The 16,894-nt window shown below is 38.5% G+C and overlaps 2 protein-coding genes, 1 non-coding gene and 2 pseudogenes across 4 annotated transcripts; 4 read left to right on the forward strand and 1 right to left on the reverse strand.

Annotated features, from left to right (window-relative positions):
- Nucleotides 1-65: 65 nt before the first annotated feature.
- On the forward strand, nucleotides 66-3,189 carry LOC117625707 (annotated as a pseudogene).
- A 724-nt stretch (nucleotides 3,190-3,913) lies between these two features.
- Nucleotides 3,914-6,591, forward strand: LOC117625706 (GDSL esterase/lipase At2g27360-like). Of its 2 annotated transcripts, XM_034357240.1 has the most exons (6): nucleotides 3,914-4,073; nucleotides 4,224-5,078; nucleotides 5,155-5,388; nucleotides 5,596-5,744; nucleotides 5,848-6,124; nucleotides 6,215-6,591. In XM_034357240.1, the coding sequence occupies exons 2-6, from the start codon at nucleotides 4,826-4,828 to the stop codon at nucleotides 6,445-6,447; spliced, it is 1,146 nt and encodes a 381-aa protein (XP_034213131.1). In that variant the 5' UTR covers nucleotides 3,914-4,073; nucleotides 4,224-4,825; the 3' UTR covers nucleotides 6,448-6,591. The 2 variants fall into 2 exon arrangements, with proteins under 2 accessions (XP_034213131.1, XP_034213132.1); XM_034357241.1 differs by lacking the exon at nucleotides 3,914-4,073 and having other exon boundaries at nucleotides 4,098-5,078.
- Nucleotides 6,592-10,414: 3,823 nt separating this feature from the next.
- On the forward strand, nucleotides 10,415-12,902 carry LOC117624203 (annotated as a pseudogene).
- Nucleotides 12,903-14,011: 1,109 nt separating this feature from the next.
- LOC117624954 (GDSL esterase/lipase At5g45910) lies at nucleotides 14,012-15,991 on the forward strand. Its single transcript, XM_034356492.1, has 5 exons — nucleotides 14,012-14,312; nucleotides 14,528-14,749; nucleotides 14,834-14,982; nucleotides 15,196-15,472; nucleotides 15,581-15,991. Exons 1-5 carry the CDS (start codon nucleotides 14,078-14,080, stop codon nucleotides 15,784-15,786), a joined length of 1,089 nt encoding a protein of 362 aa, XP_034212383.1. The 5' UTR covers nucleotides 14,012-14,077; the 3' UTR covers nucleotides 15,787-15,991.
- Nucleotides 15,992-16,440: 449 nt separating this feature from the next.
- On the reverse strand, nucleotides 16,441-16,513 carry TRNAA-AGC. The gene has a single exon. It is a non-coding gene; the product is annotated as a tRNA-Ala (tRNA).
- Nucleotides 16,514-16,894: the final 381 nt, after the last annotated feature.

Genomic DNA, 16,894 nt, shown 5'->3' on the forward strand with positions numbered 1-16,894 from the left:
GCTTAACTTCGGAGTTCCTACGACTCCGAAGCCAGTGAGCTCCCAAAAGGCCTCGTGCTAGATGGATGCGGGTGTGCACATATAAGGCACATCACTCCCTCTCCGTTGGTTGATGTGGGATCTTACAATATAGTAAGTCAAGCTAGCTTAAAGAAGCAGTTTTATACGATAGTTTTGAAGCAGGGCCCTTCCACTTTACCTTCTTCGTTTTAAGTTCTGTAAGAAAGACAGATAGAGAGAGCTTGAGATCCATCAATTCTATGGGTTCGCATTGTTATCCATATTGGATGAACCTCCTCCTCCTCTCAGCCATCATATTCATCCCACATGCGCTTGGTGATTGCTTCCGTTCAATCTTCAGCTTTGGGGACTCACTTGCAGATACTGGCAACTTATGCATCAGCTCCCATGACAAGCCTTTTCACTTCTTCTTCCTCCATATGGGGAGACCTACTTTCATCACCCACTGGACGATGCTCCGATGGTTGTTTAGTCATCGATTTCATTGGTAAGCATCCATCTCTTATCTTCATATCTGAGATTCTTTATCAGCTTCTCTCATGTAACTGTCAGTCTTGGACTCTATCTTTTGCAGCTGAGTTTCTGGGCCTCCCACTAGTTCCACCTTATCTTGAAAGCCAGAGCTTTAATCAAAGTGTCCAAAACTTTGAAGGGGGTGTGAATTTTGCAGTAGTAGGAGCTACCACGCTTGATGCGGCCTTTCTTTTCTTGAAGCAGCGGGGGATTCTAATACATATACCAACAACTCTCTTGGAATTCAATTGGACTGGTTTAAAGAGATTATGCCATATTTATGCAACACATCTTCAAGTTAGTTCCAACTTTTCCTTCTCATGTTTTATTTGAAATTATTTGCTGTCCAAATACTGAGATGTATAAGCAAGTGGTTGGCTACACACTTTTGGATGTTAATTTGAAGTTGACTCAAGGGGTTATGGTGGAGTCGCATAATCTCGTTGACTTCATTTCTAATTCAACCATTCACAATCTCCTTTCATTTTCTTCTGATTTTTGTTTGTCACCCATTTGAAGAGTCTCCTTTTCTATTGAAAGGTTTTTAGTGTCCAAATGGCATCAAAGAGAGAACAAGCCACATCAATATTGGCCAATCCTGGAACCAAATCTTTGTCACATACCATAACTGAACAGAAAAATTCAGCATGATTGATATCAACATTATGTGGCACCAGAAATGTACTTCAGAGTGCCATATCCCCTCTGAAACTCTTCTACATATCAGTGTCGTTGGAGACCCATCTCTTGTTGGACCTTAAACCAAGAGGTGGCCGCCATATGATTTATATGTCTATGAGGATGAGGAGGAGGAGGGTCATCAAATAAAGGCCACCACATTGAACTCATCTCTCTGTCTCTCTCTCTCTCTCACTGATGACATGTGCTTAGTTGCTTCAATTCAATCATCAGCTTTGGAGATTCACTTACTGATACAGGAAACTTATACAACAGCTCCCCTAACAAATCTCTCAACTTCTTCCACCCGCCATATGGAGAGACCTACTTTCATCATCCCATGGGAGGATGCTTGGATGGTCGTTTGGTCATAGACTTCATTGGTACTCATTCACTTATATTATATGTATATGTATATCTGTCTTTTTTCATCAACTTCTCATTTAACTTTTCACTTCATTTTTGCAGCTGAGTCTCTGGGGCTTCCACTGGTACCGCCTTATCTTGAAAGCCTGATCATCAGTAATCAAACTGTCCAGAACTTTGAAGCGGGTGTGAATTTTGCAGTAATAGGAGCCATGGCGCTCGATGCTTCCTTTCTTGCAACAATGGGAGTTCATAGTGCAAGTACCAACAACTCTCTAAGAATTCAACTGGAGTGGTTCAAACAAATGCTGCCATCTTTGTGCAAAACATCTTCAGGTAATTAGTTCCCAATTTTTTTTCTCATTATATTTTTGTGTTTCCTTTACTTGAAATTATTTCCTGTCCACTTGCTTATGTGGTTGTCCAGACTAGTATTAAAGAGGAAGTGAGACATTGGTTGATAGACCAGTAGTTTAATTTTTATTTCTGATTAATTACAGACTGCAACAAAGTCTTTTCAACTTCTCTAATTCTAATGGGATCAATTGGGGGCAACGATTACAACAATGCATTGCTTGCAGGAAAAAATATAGAACTGGTTCGAGCATATTTAGTATTTACCATTAGTGATAGAAACAATTGATTCAACCATCAATGTAAGACTTTGGAATCATAGTTGCTACTAAGGCAGTCTTTTTTTTCCCTTCAATATTGGCTATGAATTACAGGCTTGCATAATTTTCTGTGGCTGCATGGCTTGCAGGAGTTAATCGAGCTCGGGGCAGCAACCCTTTTGGTAGCAGGCGACTTTCCAATTGGTTGCCTTCCTGCTTGTCTAACAAAATATGGGAGTTCAGATAAGAACCAATATGACCCTAAAACTGGCTGCCTAAAATGGTTAAATGAGTTTTTTCAGTACCACAATGAGCAGATTCAGATAGAACTAAGTCGGATTTGAAGGCTTCATCCTCAGGTCACTATCATTTATGCAGATTATTACAATGCACTGCTGCAATTATGTCAATTTGGTACTTCTTCAACCCCCTTAATATTTCTATCTTCACAATTTAGGATAAATAAAAAGAGTAATATTAAACTGCAGGATTTACTGGGGAGACTAGCAAAACATGCTGTGGAGGAGGCGGGCCATACAACTTCAACATATCCGCACAATGTGGGGATGCAGGGTCGAGTGTTTGTGAGAAGCCTGCACAGTTTATCAACTGGGATGGCATGCGCTCTACTGAAGCAGCATACAGGTGGATAGCCAAGGCTTTGGTACAAGGAAATTACACCGTTCCACGCATTGCCACCTTGTGCGTTTCACCAGTGTGACTGGGACACCAATAGTTAGCTACTCAATAAATTTGTTTTCACTCGACCTTGATCTCCTTGTGGAGGCATTGGAATATCTACCGTTAGCAGTGATTTGCTTTGAGTAGGGTTAGATCTTGTTTTAAGGGTTTCTGTTATAGATGTCCAATAAGTTCACAATATTTTCCAAGATATACTCTCCGCCTAACTTCGTAGATCTTGCCTTTTTGATAGCTTTTGTGCATCAAGGTCAACAACTTCGCTTAATAATAACATTCACACGTAACTTGTGTTGAATTTTCTGGTTTTGAAAAAAAAATGATGATGGAGAAACCCATGTGTTGCATTAACTTTTGAAATTTTTTATTGATTATCCGACGTCAGATTTGTCAGATTTGTCAGATTTGTCAAATGTGGATCAAACTTCGGAAGGATATAATCATATCCAAGGAGATAAGTCAGCTTTAAATATAAATTCTATAAACTCATGGGTCATCCCGTGCAGATGAAAACCATCATTGCCAGCTGCATTGCGTGTGTTGCTGTTTCTTTAATCGGTTCCTTTCTTGCTAGCTATACATTGTCATGTGGACAAACGATTCGATGAGCACTCAGAATTGGTTTTGTTCAAAATGCTTAATTTAAGCTCTTACGAACTTTGTGAAGCACACAAGGTGACAATGACCAAGAGAAAGTAGAAACCTAGTTAGCTAGCTACATGTACAATATTCAAGCGTAATTTGTTTCTTCACATTTAATTGGCCTTCTTTATAGCTTATTGACTTATTAACCACCACACTTGATTTAGAATAATTTAGGCTATTTGGCACTTATACTTAAATTGATGAGCTTATTGGCTCTCAACATAGCTTTATTTGGGTAACTCTTAACTCCCTAATAGTTTGGGAGTTGGCTTCTTTACTCCCACTTTGTTTGGGAAGGCTACAAGTCCCTTTACTCCCACACAGATTGGGAGTTGATTGGTTCACTCCACTTCGTTTGGGAAGGCACCAAGTCCTTTTATAGATGAGAGTAGCCGACGTCGCCAGGTCCACCGACTTGGTCTCTTTTACTCCAGCCACAAGTGTGTGGCTTATATTAGAAACTTCTATATTTTACAATATTATTTTTGTGGCTATTGTTTAGCCATCATGTTCTACCGCCATAGTCTAGCCAACATGGTATGTTCTCCACAACTCTAGAATCATCCTTGTATTCATGATTCTTCTAGAATTTCAACACTGACATTACAAGTCAAGCACCATATCTGAGATTTTTTTTATCAGCTTCTGCTTCTCTCATGTAACTTTCTTTGAATTTATCTTTTGCAGCTGAGTTTCTGGAACCAATTGTTACAAGTCTACAAAGTCGATCTGTTTTACTGTGGGACAAACACTAGATTAGGCATATTTGAAGTTTTAAAGATGCAGAGTTTCCAAATGCTGAAGCGGAACACACGATAAAACTTTTCGATTCATGTCATTGCAATTTGCAGGAATATCGGGGGAACTCCAAGAACATGCTGTGGAGGAGGAGGGCCATACAATTACAATTCTGCACAGGCAAGTGCCTGTCACGGCCCTTCACAATTTATCAATTGGGATGCTATATACTTCACTGAGGCAGCATAGAGGTGGATGACCAATGCTTTGTTAAAAGGAATATACACCATACCCCAAATAGGCGCCTTGTGTGTTTCAGAAGTGTGACCTCTGTTATTCCAACAACTACCAACCGGTCTGCACAAATGACAAAGATTTCCAGTGTGTAGGTAGATTCTGCTTATGGCGCACATTTAGTGGTGTCCACGGTACCTAACATTCTAAAAAGAAGTAGTTCGACTTTAGTTCAAGTATTTTGGATGTGTATATAATTTCACACACACGCATACACACCATATCAGAGAGAGAGAGAGAGAGAGAGAGAGAGAGAGATGAGTTCAATGGGGTGGTCTTTTCAGGCATATTTGATGAACCTCATCCTCGTATCAGTCATCATCATCCCTCTTGTGCTTGGTTGCTACAATTCAATCATCGGCTTTGGAGATTCAATTACTGATACAGGCAACTTATACAACAGCGACCCTAACAGATCTCTCAACTTCTTCCACCCGCCATATGGAGAGACCTACTTTCATCATCCCACGGGACGATGCTCGGATGGTCGTTTGGTCATAGACTTCATTGGTACTCATTCACTTATATGTATATATCTGACTTTTTTCATCAGCTTTTCATGTAACTTTCACTTCATTTTTTGCAGCTGAGTTTCTGGGACTTCCACTAGTACCACCTTATCTTGAAAGCCTGATCATCAGTAATCAAAGTGTCCAGAACTTTGAAGCAGGTGTGAATTTTGCAGTAGCAGGAGCCACGGCGTTAGATGCTGCCTTTCTTGAAGAAATGGGGGATTCTGTTTCATGTACCAACGACTCTCTAAGCATTCAACTGGAGTGGTTCAAACAAATGCTGCCATCTTTGTGCAACACATCTTCAGGTAATTAGTTCCCAATTTTGTTTTCTCATTATATTTTTGTGTGTTCCTTTACTTGAAATTATTTCCTGTCCACTTGCTTATGTGGTTGGCTACACTTTCAATGCCTCCACCAAACCTAGATGATAACTTTAATAATTGGAGTTGGTGCACCAGAATTGACTTGGTTGATTGATCTGTTATTTGATTTTTATTTCTGAATAATTACAGACTGCAACAAAGTCCTTTCAACTTCTCTAATTCTAATGGGAGAGATTGGAGGCAACGATTACAACGATGCATTGCTTGCAGGAAAAAGTATAGAAAAGGTTCAAGCGTATGTACCATTAGTGATAGAAACAATTGCTTCAACCATCAATGTAAGAGTTGGAACCATAGTCGTTACTAGGGGTAGTCTGCTTTCTTCAATGTTGGCTATGAATTACAGGCTTGCCTAATTTCCTATGGCTGCATGGTCTGCAGGAGTTAATCGAGCTCGGGGCGGCAACACTTTTGGTACCAGGCAACTTTCCAATTGGTTGCCTTCCTGCTTATCTAACAACATATGAGAGTTCAGATAAGAACCAATATGACCCTTCAACTGGCTGTCTAAACTGGTTAAACAAGTTTTCTGGGTATCACAATGATCAGCTTCAGTTAGCACTAAGTCGGATTCGAAGGCTTCATCCTCAGGTCGCTATCATTTATGCAGATTATTACAATGCCATGCTGCAATTATATCAGTCTCCGGACCAATTTGGTACTTGTCTATCTACCTATTTCACAATTTATGATAAATAAATAAAAAAGAGTAATACTAATAATAATGAAGATTAATGTGTGATTGCAGGATTTATTGGGGAGACTAGCAAAGCATGCTGTGGAGGAGGAGGGCCATACAACTACAACACATCCGCACTATGCGGGGATGCAGGGGCAAGTGCTTGTGAGAACCCTGCACAGTTTATCAGCTGGGATGGCCTGCACTCCACTGAAGCAGCATACAGGTGGATAACCAAGGCTATATTACAAGGAAATTACACCGTTCCACGCGTTTCCACTTTGTGTGATTCACCAGTGTGACTGAGACAGACACCAATAGCTAACTTCTCAAAAAAATTTATTTAGAGCATTCACAATAATGCTCCTTATTTTCTTAGTTAAAATTTAGTTAAAAACACTAAAAAGTTACATTAGAAGCTCCTTATAAAATTTCAACTCCAACAATCCTTTCTAATTTGCGGAATTATAAATGATTTATTTCTTTTTTAAGTTTAGCATAAATGCTCATTCTTCATATAAAACAATAATAATAAATACTTAACATTAAATAAATACTTAAAATAGCATTAAAGTGAAGCAGTATTTAATTATGGAGAACCACTAAGAGTTTTTTCTCTCTTTTCATATTTAGAGAACCTCCAGCATAAGCCCAAACTCGGGCAAATGGTAGCCCCAAGCCCCAAACCCTTCCTCCAGGGAACAAGGTTCAGCCCGGGCAAACCCACGAGCAAGAATTTTCTAGGCTGTTGCCCGAAGGCAGTTGACGTAAGCCATTGATTTTCAAATTTTTTTTATTGTTGGCACATGGATTGGCTACAAGCCATATGGCTTTTCCTGGAGCCTCTGATCCAAACATCTTATCCAATCCAATGGCTCTCTAATTTTTGGCTTTAAAAAATTGAAAACAAAAGTAAAAAATATCAAAAATATTTCTATAAATACCAATCAATATTATTTACTTTCCACACCAAATCTTCATACAAATTCATCTTCTTCCAATATTTTTCACTTTACAAATCAAATTTTCTACTACAAAATGGTCTCTTCCATCAAAGTCAGAGGGTCCTGGACAAACGTTTGAATAGGTCAAAGTCTTGGCGACGAGGTAAAAAAAAAATTAATTGCCGTTATATTCAATTTAATGTCATTTTTTAATATATATTTATTGCATTTTCAATTTTATTTTTTTTAATAGATTATTCAAGGCAAAACAAAAAAGAGGAAAACCATTACACACGGCTCCTTAGGTGAACAATGGCCGCAATCGATTCTAATGGTGCGTTCCATGTCGGAAATAATGACACTATTACATCCTCCGAAGGAAAATACACCCCCACGTCGTGATCTGGTGGAACCGCCTCCGTCAATGATTGAGTCGCCCTTATATTCGATTGTGTCGGGTTATAAGGACTGGGAGTATTTCAATTGTATGATGAGTGAGATGTGAATTTTATAATAAATATGGATACGTGGCAACCGAAAATCTTATCCGAAAATTTAATCCGAAAATCTTATATGAAAATTTTATCTAAAATTTGAGATGAGAATTTTATAATAAATAGTGACATGTGGCAACCGAAAATCTTATCAAAATTAATGGTTTAAGTATATAAAAAAATAGAAAATAAATTAAAGTGAATAGTGTTTGTCATTGCCCTTGCCCATTGAGGTGAAACCAAAAAAGACAAGGCTGACCTTGCCTTGCCTTTCCCTTGCCCTTGCCCTTTTCGGGTGGAGGTGCTCTTAGGAGCTCCTAGAGATGCAGCTATTTTAGGAGTAGAATAGAGAGCATGGTTGGAGGTGGGTTTTCTCACTTCCTCTCTAAATTTTATATAAGGAGGTGGTTTTACCATTTAATATTATAAACAATAAGTCAATGAGGTCTAACCCAATGAAAAATGACTTTGACCTGCATACTAGTGTTCTTAGGTTCGAATCCTAATAAAACCTTGATAGTGTGTGTGATAAAATAAAACTCCCCTCCTCCAATTTCGCTTATATCAAAAAACAATAATATCTAGTACTGTTTCTTTCGTAAACGTTGTTCTCTTGCTCCCGATAAAGATTATGAAAAGCACACAACTTTGAACATCCCTAATTGCTTATAGAGCGCCTATGAACTAAATTAGAGGATTTATGTCCCAAATATAAGAGCATCCATGTCCTAAATCAAAGTCTCCAAGCAGTGTAGATTCTCCATGCACAAAATTAAAGCCAACCACCAAATTAATTATAGTCTCCAAACATTAAATTAGAGCATCCATATACAAAATTTGAGCCTCCAAGAACAAAACTAAAATCTTCATGTCCCGAATTAAAGTATCCAAGCATTGAATTAAAGACTCTAAAAGACTCATATCTGCATTTGTGGCTTTGTAGCTCAATGATCAATGTTGACCACTTAATGGATCGTTTGAGAATGATGCATATTGCTAGCCCAACCCTTCAAATTCCTTTTCATGGCTCCTCTTAACCTTGATCTCCTTGTGGAGGCATTGGCATAGCGAATTCTTTTGAGCAGGGTTGGATCTTGTTTTTAGGGTTTCTGCAATTTGGGGTTTTTTTTCATGTTGTTTTGAGCTTTAGACTTTCCTTTTGTTATGATTGCCTGCCCTTGTTATTTCTTCTAACCAAAAAAAAAAAAAAAATAGAGCGTGGATGCTTCAAATTAGAGAGTGGAAGCTGCAATTTTTATATTGAAGGCTTTAACTTTTGACACTGAGGCTTGTGGTGTAGTAAGCAAATAGAGGGGTGTGCAAAGAATTCCAAGTTTAGTGGGAAGGTAGTTGTCTGGTGTGCAATAGGGGTAGACCTGTAAACGGGTCGGATTCGGATCGGATATATCTCAATTTAAATTTGAATTCATTTATAATCAGATTATCGAATTCGGACTTTTGGATTTCTTATGAAGAGTTGTATCTCTTGACTATATGAGAAGTTGTATCTTTTAGATATCAAAAGTTATATCTAAAAGATACAAATTCTCATATAGTCTCAGAAAGTTAATAAAAACAGTTTATCTAAATGTAATTATAAATAGATGTTAGGCTGATGTTGTATTGCAGAAAGTTAATAAAATCAGTTTATTTTGGATGGGAGAGGGAGAGGGGGAGCGATAGAGAAAGAGGGAGAGGGAGAGGGAGAGGGAGAGGTAGATGTAGAAGAAGAGATAGCTTAGGTGCGCAAAAATAAAAATTAGGTGGGACGAATAGAAAAAAGAAGTAGGTGCTTTTGATATTTTATTTATGGGGCAGTATACTTCCAAGTTACAACACACGCCAGCCAGACGATTTTTCATATATCTCACTCATATCTGTTTATGAATCTTCTTTATTGGTATGAAATTGTTTCCTTATTTTTATAAGCTCCTCACATCACCACAATCCCAATATATTCACAATAGTAGGTGTAGATTTCTGAACCCACGTTCACCTAGTGGTGCTTATAAAATGGAGAATTACAAAAATAGATGCACGGAGGTGAGAGGACTGAGAGAGGCTGTGAGATGTCCATATGCATGGGCTTTATTTAACAAGCTTTAATATTTTATTCGTACTTTTGAGTACACCCACTGGTTTGGTTTGGTTTAACTGATGGTTTTCAATATCAAGCACTCAACACCGAATCATAGACATCGGTTTGGTTTGATTTCAAATCGATAACCAATATATATATATATATATGCTAGGCTGTTTGACCAGGTTTTCGGTGTGTATGCCCAGCCCTAGTTGGTGTAATGAATCCTGTTTTCGCACACTAGATTAGGCATATTTGAAGTGTTAAAGATGCAGAGTTTGGAAATGCTGAAAATACGATAAAACCTTTTGATTCATGTCCTCATTGCAGGATTTATGAGGTGAACTCCAAAAGCATGATGTGGAGGAGGAAGGCCATACAATTACAACTCATCAGCACAATGTGGTTCTGCACAGGCAAGTGCCTGTGACATGACAACCCTTGGCAGTTTTTCAGCTGGGATAACCAGTGCTTTGTCAAAAGGAAATTACACCATTCCCCCAATTAGTACCTAGTGTGTGACCTCTGTTATTCCAACAACTACCAACCGGTCTACACAAATGGCAAAGATTTCCAGTGAATATTATCTACACATATCCTATGTAGATTCTGCTTATGGCACACATTTAATGGTGTCCACTGTACCTAACATTCTAAAAAGTAGTACGACTTTCGTTCAAATATTTTTGGATGTGTATAAAATTGAGAGAGAGAGAGAGAGAGAGAGAGAGAGAGAGAGAGAGAGAGAGAGATGAGTTCAATAGGGTGGTCTTTTCAGGCATATTTGATGAACCTCATCCTCGTATCAGTTTTCATCATCCCGCAGTACTTGGTTGCTTCAATTCGGTCATCAGCTTTGGAGATTCACTTACTGATGCAGGCAACCTATACAACAGCTCCCCTAACAGATCTCTCCACTACTTCCAACCGCCATATGGGAAGACCTACTTTCATCATCCCACGGGACGATGCTCGGATGGTCTTCTAATCATAGACTTCATTGGTACGTACGCATATATCCACTTATATGTATATCTATATATCTGACTTTTTTCATCTTCTCATTTAACTTTCACTTCATTTTTGCAGCTCAGTTTCTGGGGCTTCTTCCTTTTGTACCACCTTTTCTTCAAAGCCTGAACAGTAATCAAAGTGTCCAAAACTTTGAAGCGGGTGTGGATTTTGCAGTAATAGGAGCCACGGGGCTCGATGCATCCTTTCTTGCAACAATGGAAATTCATATTCCAAGTACCAACAACTCTCTCAGAATTCAACTGGAGTGGTTCAAACAAATGCTGCCATCTTTATGCAACACATCTTTAGGTAATGATATCACTACAGAAAAAAGTAGTCATTTGCGGCAAATTTTTTCCAAGGAAAAAATACCATTTCCAAGAGCAAAGCACCCTCCATCATCAATAATGCAACAATATGCTTACTATTTTCAACACCCAAAATGCCCTTGGATAAGGGTTCTCTCGTCATCGGAAATAGCTAATTTCTAACGGGAAATATTTGTGCCACATTTGTTTGCAATGAAACTTGCGCGCGTCGGTAATTGTTGTGTTTGCCGAGGGCATCTTCATGTTTTCAGAAATTATAGCCTATTTTTTTAGGGCAAAAAATAGTCGTTGATAGTAAATTCTCTATTTTTTAGGGTAATTAGTTGTTAAAAGTGATTATGTACTTCCGCGAGCAATCATTAGTTTACGCAAAAGGGTGTCTATTTGTGAGTGTGTATAATTGCTGTCGGAAATAGATATCTATTACTGATGGCATATATTTGCTCTCAGAAAAAAAGTTTAATGCTACATTTTTTCACCATAGAAATTTTTTTTTCTTTTAATTTAAAAAAGTATAATATTGTTGTTGTTGTTAATAGTGTTCCTTTGCAATACATTTGTGAATATAGGCATTCCTAACCTAAAGTAATATGTGGGCACACTTCACAATATGGAAAGAGAACATTATTTTATATATAGATATCAACTTCACACATTATTTCTTTGAAATTGTTTCCTGTCCGCTTGTATTATTTCCTTGAAGTTGTTTCATGTTCGCTTGTATTATTTTCTTGAAAAAGTATCAATGTAAGACTTGGGGAATCATAATTGCTGCTTGCTAAGGTAGTCTTTTTTTGTGTTTGCAATTGGCTATGAACTTAATTTTCTATGGCTGCATGGTTTGCAGGAGTTAATCGAGCTCGGGGCAGCAACAATTTTGGTACCAGGCAAAATCCAATTGGTTGCCTTCCTACTTATCTATCAAAATTTGAGACTTCAGATAAGAACCAATATGACCCTTCGACTGGCTGCCTAAAATGGTTAAACGAGTTTGCTCAGTACCACAATGAGCAGCTTCAGATCGAACTAAGTCGGATTTGAAGGCTTCATCCTCAGGTCACTATCGTTTATGCAGATTATTACAATGCCCTGCTGCAATTATATCAATCTCCACACCAGTTTGGTACTTCTTCTTCAACCCCTTTAATATTTCTATATCTACCTATTTCACAATTTATGATAAATAATAATGTTTATACCGGAAATAAACGGCCTATGACCACCGAACACACGTGGACGGGATCACTTCTTATCACAGAAACCCTTCGGCATATTGCCTACCGAAGCCGTCCATTTTGACCCTTTTGCTACAGGACACGTGTCATGCTCACAATCCGCTTCTACAGTCCCACATCGGAAATATGAGTACAGCGCACACCTCCCAAGGCCTATATAAGAGGACCCCTATCCCCAAAAGAAAACAGGACAGAACCTACGGTATACTACCACTTGACCTGTCATCTAATCTTACTAAAACCGTACTTACTTAAGCATCGGAGAGCCTTCGTCCGGTACCACACCGGTACCCTAAGGTCTTACCGAACGTGTCCTTTTGCAGGTACTTGCTCTTCCGAAGGCAGATACCTTCCGAAGACATAATATCACTAAGTTGGGCGAAATACGTGCCGAACCACTTTTTCGCATCAACAAATAATAATTCCAGGATTTACTGGGGAGACTAGCAAAGCATGCTGTGGAGGAGGAGGGCCATACAACTTCAACTCATCCGTACAATGTGGGAACGCAGGGGCAACTGTTTGTGAGAACCTTTCACGGTTTATCAACTGGGATGGCATGCACTCTACTGAAGCAGCATACAGGTTGATGACCAAGGGTTTACTACAAGGAAATTACACCTTTCCACGCCTTGCCTCCTTGTGTGTTTCACAAATGTGACTGAGAGACAAGAGAATACTTGTGTGCAACGGACTCAAGAGACAGTTACCAATAGCTAGCTACTGAAAAAGTCCTATCTATTTTTGGTTTTACCATTTAATATTTCAAATAATAAGCTTTTGATTAGTGTTCTTAAGTTCGAATCTTCATGAGATTGACAGTATGTGTGATAGAATAAAACTCATTTCCTTCAATATTGCTTGTATCATAAAATATTTTCTAATTCTATTTCTTTCATAAACAAATCCTAAGGGCCCCAGACTTCAGCTTCCAAAATCTGTCCTCTCCCCAGATTCACAACAAACCCACTCACCCAATCCCCATTAGAAGCTCGAATAGCCCCCACCAGCTCCAATACAGCCAGAGGGACCCCTTCTAGAGCCATCTTTGTGTATCACCAATCGTGACAAATTTGGTTGACTCCAATTGCTACAAAAGCACAGTGGGGCCCTTAGCATATCTAATAAACTTTTTTTTTTTTGCCATGATATCCAATCAACTTTAGTCAATTACTTAACTTTAATTTGTTGGAATATTTTATTACTTTTTTATAGGGTTGGGCATTTATATCGAAAACTCGATAAACCGGTCAAACTCAATCGATTTTGACGGTTTGGTTTAGTTTTTTAATTTAAAAAATCAAAAATCGGAAAAATAACTGGCCGAACCGACATTGAACTGGTTTCAAGCTAGTTTAATTTATCTGAAGCAGCGAAAAATTGACTGACCACCATTAGTTCTCTGGCTGCCTCTCTCTCTCTCTCTCCCCCCCTCTTTGTCGTCGTCTTCTCCACCAAAACTGCACCGCACCGGAAACTCCAAAATTTTCTTTGCTCCCAATGTAACCAAAAAACCAAAAGAGGTGCCCCTTTAAGTCTAGTTGAAATGTAGTTGTCCTTGATTGTGGAAACTTGTGGTCTTGCTCACTAGGATCACCATCACTAGTATTTATTTCAATCAGTTTATTGGGTAAAGACCAATATCTAGTTGAAACGTGCCCCAAATATTTAAAGCTCAACTAAACTGCTAAACCACGACATAAAATTACAAATAAGTACATAGCCTATGCTAAAAGTCATTTAACCAATAATATGTAATGAGACAAACAAAAGTCATATTGCCAAACATTATTTGTATTTTGTACCACCCATATCCCTCTTCCATTACTTTACAAAATGAAGCTGTTTATTCTTGTAGCCTCTCTATGCCTGACTTTGAGCACAGTCTCCTCAAGTCTTCAACCATACGAGGCAATTTTCAACTTCGGTGACTCCCTTAGTGACACCGGAAATTTCCTCCTCTCTGGTGCTCTTGCATTCCCAGTCATCGGAAAGCTCCCTTATGGAGAGACCTTTTTTCGACGTGCAACCGGCCGGTGCTCCGATGGACGACTTGTCGTTGATTTCATTGGTAAGCCCCTCCTCCTCCCCTCCTTCTCTCTTTTTTTATACAATGGATAATCTAAACCATTCTAAATTAATCTAATTTACGAGGAGAGAATTCAAACTTAAGTGTAAGAGGGCGACCTCACTATCCTATAACCCACATATGTAATATACAAATATACATTAATTTGATTAATTTGGCATGTGATGTGAATTGAATGAACTTTGATAATGTTGTAGCTGAGGCACTTGGGTTGCCACATTTGCCACCCTACCTGGCACTAAGCAAAGGCCAAGATGTGAAGCATGGAGTGAACTTTGCTGTTGCTGGAGCCACTGCGCTTGACCCACAATTCTTCTACCAAAGAAAAATCGGATCCGTTATGTGGACAAACGATTCCTTGAGCACTCAGCTTGGTTGGTTCAAGAAGCTTAAGCCCTCACTTTGCACCACCAAACTAGGTGATCACAAAGTCTAGAGATCAAACTAACCCACAAACCTAGTTTCTTAACTTAATTCACATTTTTAATTTGATTTTTCCACAGAGTGTGACAACTACTTCAAAAAGGCTCTGTTTCTGGTGGGGGAGATAGGTGGAAACGATTACAACTATGCCTTCTTTGTTGGTGGAAACATTAAACAGCTCAAAGCTTCTGTCCCATTTGTTGTTGAAGCAATTACTCAGGCCACCAGTGTATGTATATATATATACACACAAATATTACTTAAATAATAAGTTTTTTTTTATTTTGTATATACAAGCGAGAGTCTAAATTAATCTAATTTAGAGAAAGGAGACTCGAACTTGATATTGTAAGGAGGCGAGTCCAACTCGTCTAATTTATGTCTACAATTAAATAATAGTAATTTTACACAAAAATGGTCACATAATAAATTACTGTGGCAGGCATTGATAGAGGAAGGAGCAGTGGAGTTGGTGGTGCCCGGAAACTTGCCGATTGGGTGCTCAGCTGTGTATCTGACTCTGTTTCGAAGCCCCAACGAAGCTGTTTATGATAAACGAAATGGGTGTTTGAAGGCATTCAATGGTTTCTCCAAGTACCATAACAGTGAGCTCAAGCGTGCCCTGGGGGCACTTGGACTAAAATACCCTCATGCAAGGATTATATATGCTGACTACTATCGTGCAGCCATGCCTTTTTACCATGCCCCTCAGCATTATGGTAAGTTTTATAAATTGGAACTTCCGTTACTTCTGTATTTTATTTATAAATTATGGTTAATTGGACTAACTCACGTATGTTAAAATCATATATTATTTGTTTTTTTAGGGTTCAAAAGTGGGACATTAAGGGCTTGTTGTGGAGGGGGAGGGCCATACAACTTCAATAATTCAGCAAGGTGTGGGCACATTGGATCAACAGCCTGTAAAGATCCATCTTCCTATGCAAACTGGGATGGAATTCACTTAACAGAAGCAGCTTATGGGCACATTGCCAAGGGCTTGATCCATGGCCGTTTTGCCACACCCCTCTAGGCTCTAGCTTTATAATACATTAGCTACTTTGCCTTTGTCTTACAATTGGTTCCTTTTATAGATTGCCATTGTTGGTGTGTGTGCGCGCTCGTGTAATATATTACCGTAAAGAAATAAGTTTACCATTTTGTTCAAAATATATGCTTAAGATGTTACTTCTGAAGCAAACAAGGTGACAATGGCCGTCCGAAAGTACATTTCAAACTGTGATATGTTTTGTTTCAAATTTAACTTGTTCACAGACTAGCAACTATTACTTCAGAAAGGCAAAGATTTCTTGTGAAGGAGGTAGGCATGGAAGATAAGATCATTTGATTACGCCTTCTTTGTTGGTGGCAGAGCATTAAACAGCTAAGAGATTTCGCACCCCCTTAGTTGTTGAAGCAATTACTAAGACCACCAATGTATGCTAACATCAATCATATTCATGACATGAGGCAGTTAATACTCATAACCTAAACCCTACATAAAAATGTGACATCATATTTGTTATTTATTGCATGGGGTCTAGTGGCCAGAAACATTTATAATAATAATAATATGCTCAAGAAACTGGTGAGAGACCAATGGCCAGGCCATTGCTTGGTTCCGCGAACGACAGGATTTTAGATGTCGTTCAGTCTAGCTCAAGAAAGAAAATAAAAAAGATAAAGGTGGAGATGCGGGGTATCGATCCCCGTACCTCTCGCATGCTAAGCGAGCGCTCTACCATCTGAGCTACATCCCCTTTCTTGTTCAAAGTTTCGGACATGTCTTATATAACTACTACTAAATTGAGTAGTAGTGTTTGTGACCTCTATATATATTATTATATTCCAACAACTACACAAACCAACCGTGTCTGCTAGCTTTTGTTTCAACCTTATTGTTTGTGTAATTTAACATTTAATATATATCACAGTAAAAATATTAGGTTTAGTTGGGATGCAATTGTCCCCAAATCCAGTTCAAGAAACTTGTGGTATTGGTTCATCAAGTCTCCATTTCATATAGATACCTGCACGACATTACTATACTAATAAGATGGGAGATTCTTCAATATGTATTTTATGTTAAGGATTAATTGGTTACATATTTCTAATTTTGATTGTTGAATTGCATATATGTT

The sequence above is a fragment of the Prunus dulcis genome, chromosome 4, assembly GCF_902201215.1.
Source record: "Prunus dulcis chromosome 4, ALMONDv2, whole genome shotgun sequence".
Taxonomy (NCBI): Eukaryota; Viridiplantae; Streptophyta; class Magnoliopsida; order Rosales; family Rosaceae; genus Prunus; species Prunus dulcis.

Bases quoted from the DNA above. Each gene is read 5' to 3' on its own strand.
- LOC117625706 (XM_034357240.1), top strand. From the start codon at position 4,826: ATGAGTTCAATGGGGTGGTCTTTTCAGGCATATTTGATGAACCTCATC. The intron at 5,079-5,154 runs GTACTCATTCAC...CATTTTTTGCAG, and splicing joins TTTGGTCATAGACTTCATTG to CTGAGTTTCTGGGACTTCCA. The intron at 6,125-6,214 runs GTACTTGTCTAT...GTGTGATTGCAG, and splicing joins TCAGTCTCCGGACCAATTTG to GATTTATTGGGGAGACTAGC.
- LOC117624954 (XM_034356492.1), top strand. From the start codon at position 14,078: ATGAAGCTGTTTATTCTTGTAGCCTCTCTATGCCTGACTTTGAGCACA. The intron at 14,750-14,833 runs GTGATCACAAAG...ATTTTTCCACAG, and splicing joins ACTTTGCACCACCAAACTAG to AGTGTGACAACTACTTCAAA. The intron at 15,473-15,580 runs GTAAGTTTTATA...TTGTTTTTTTAG, and splicing joins CCATGCCCCTCAGCATTATG to GGTTCAAAAGTGGGACATTA.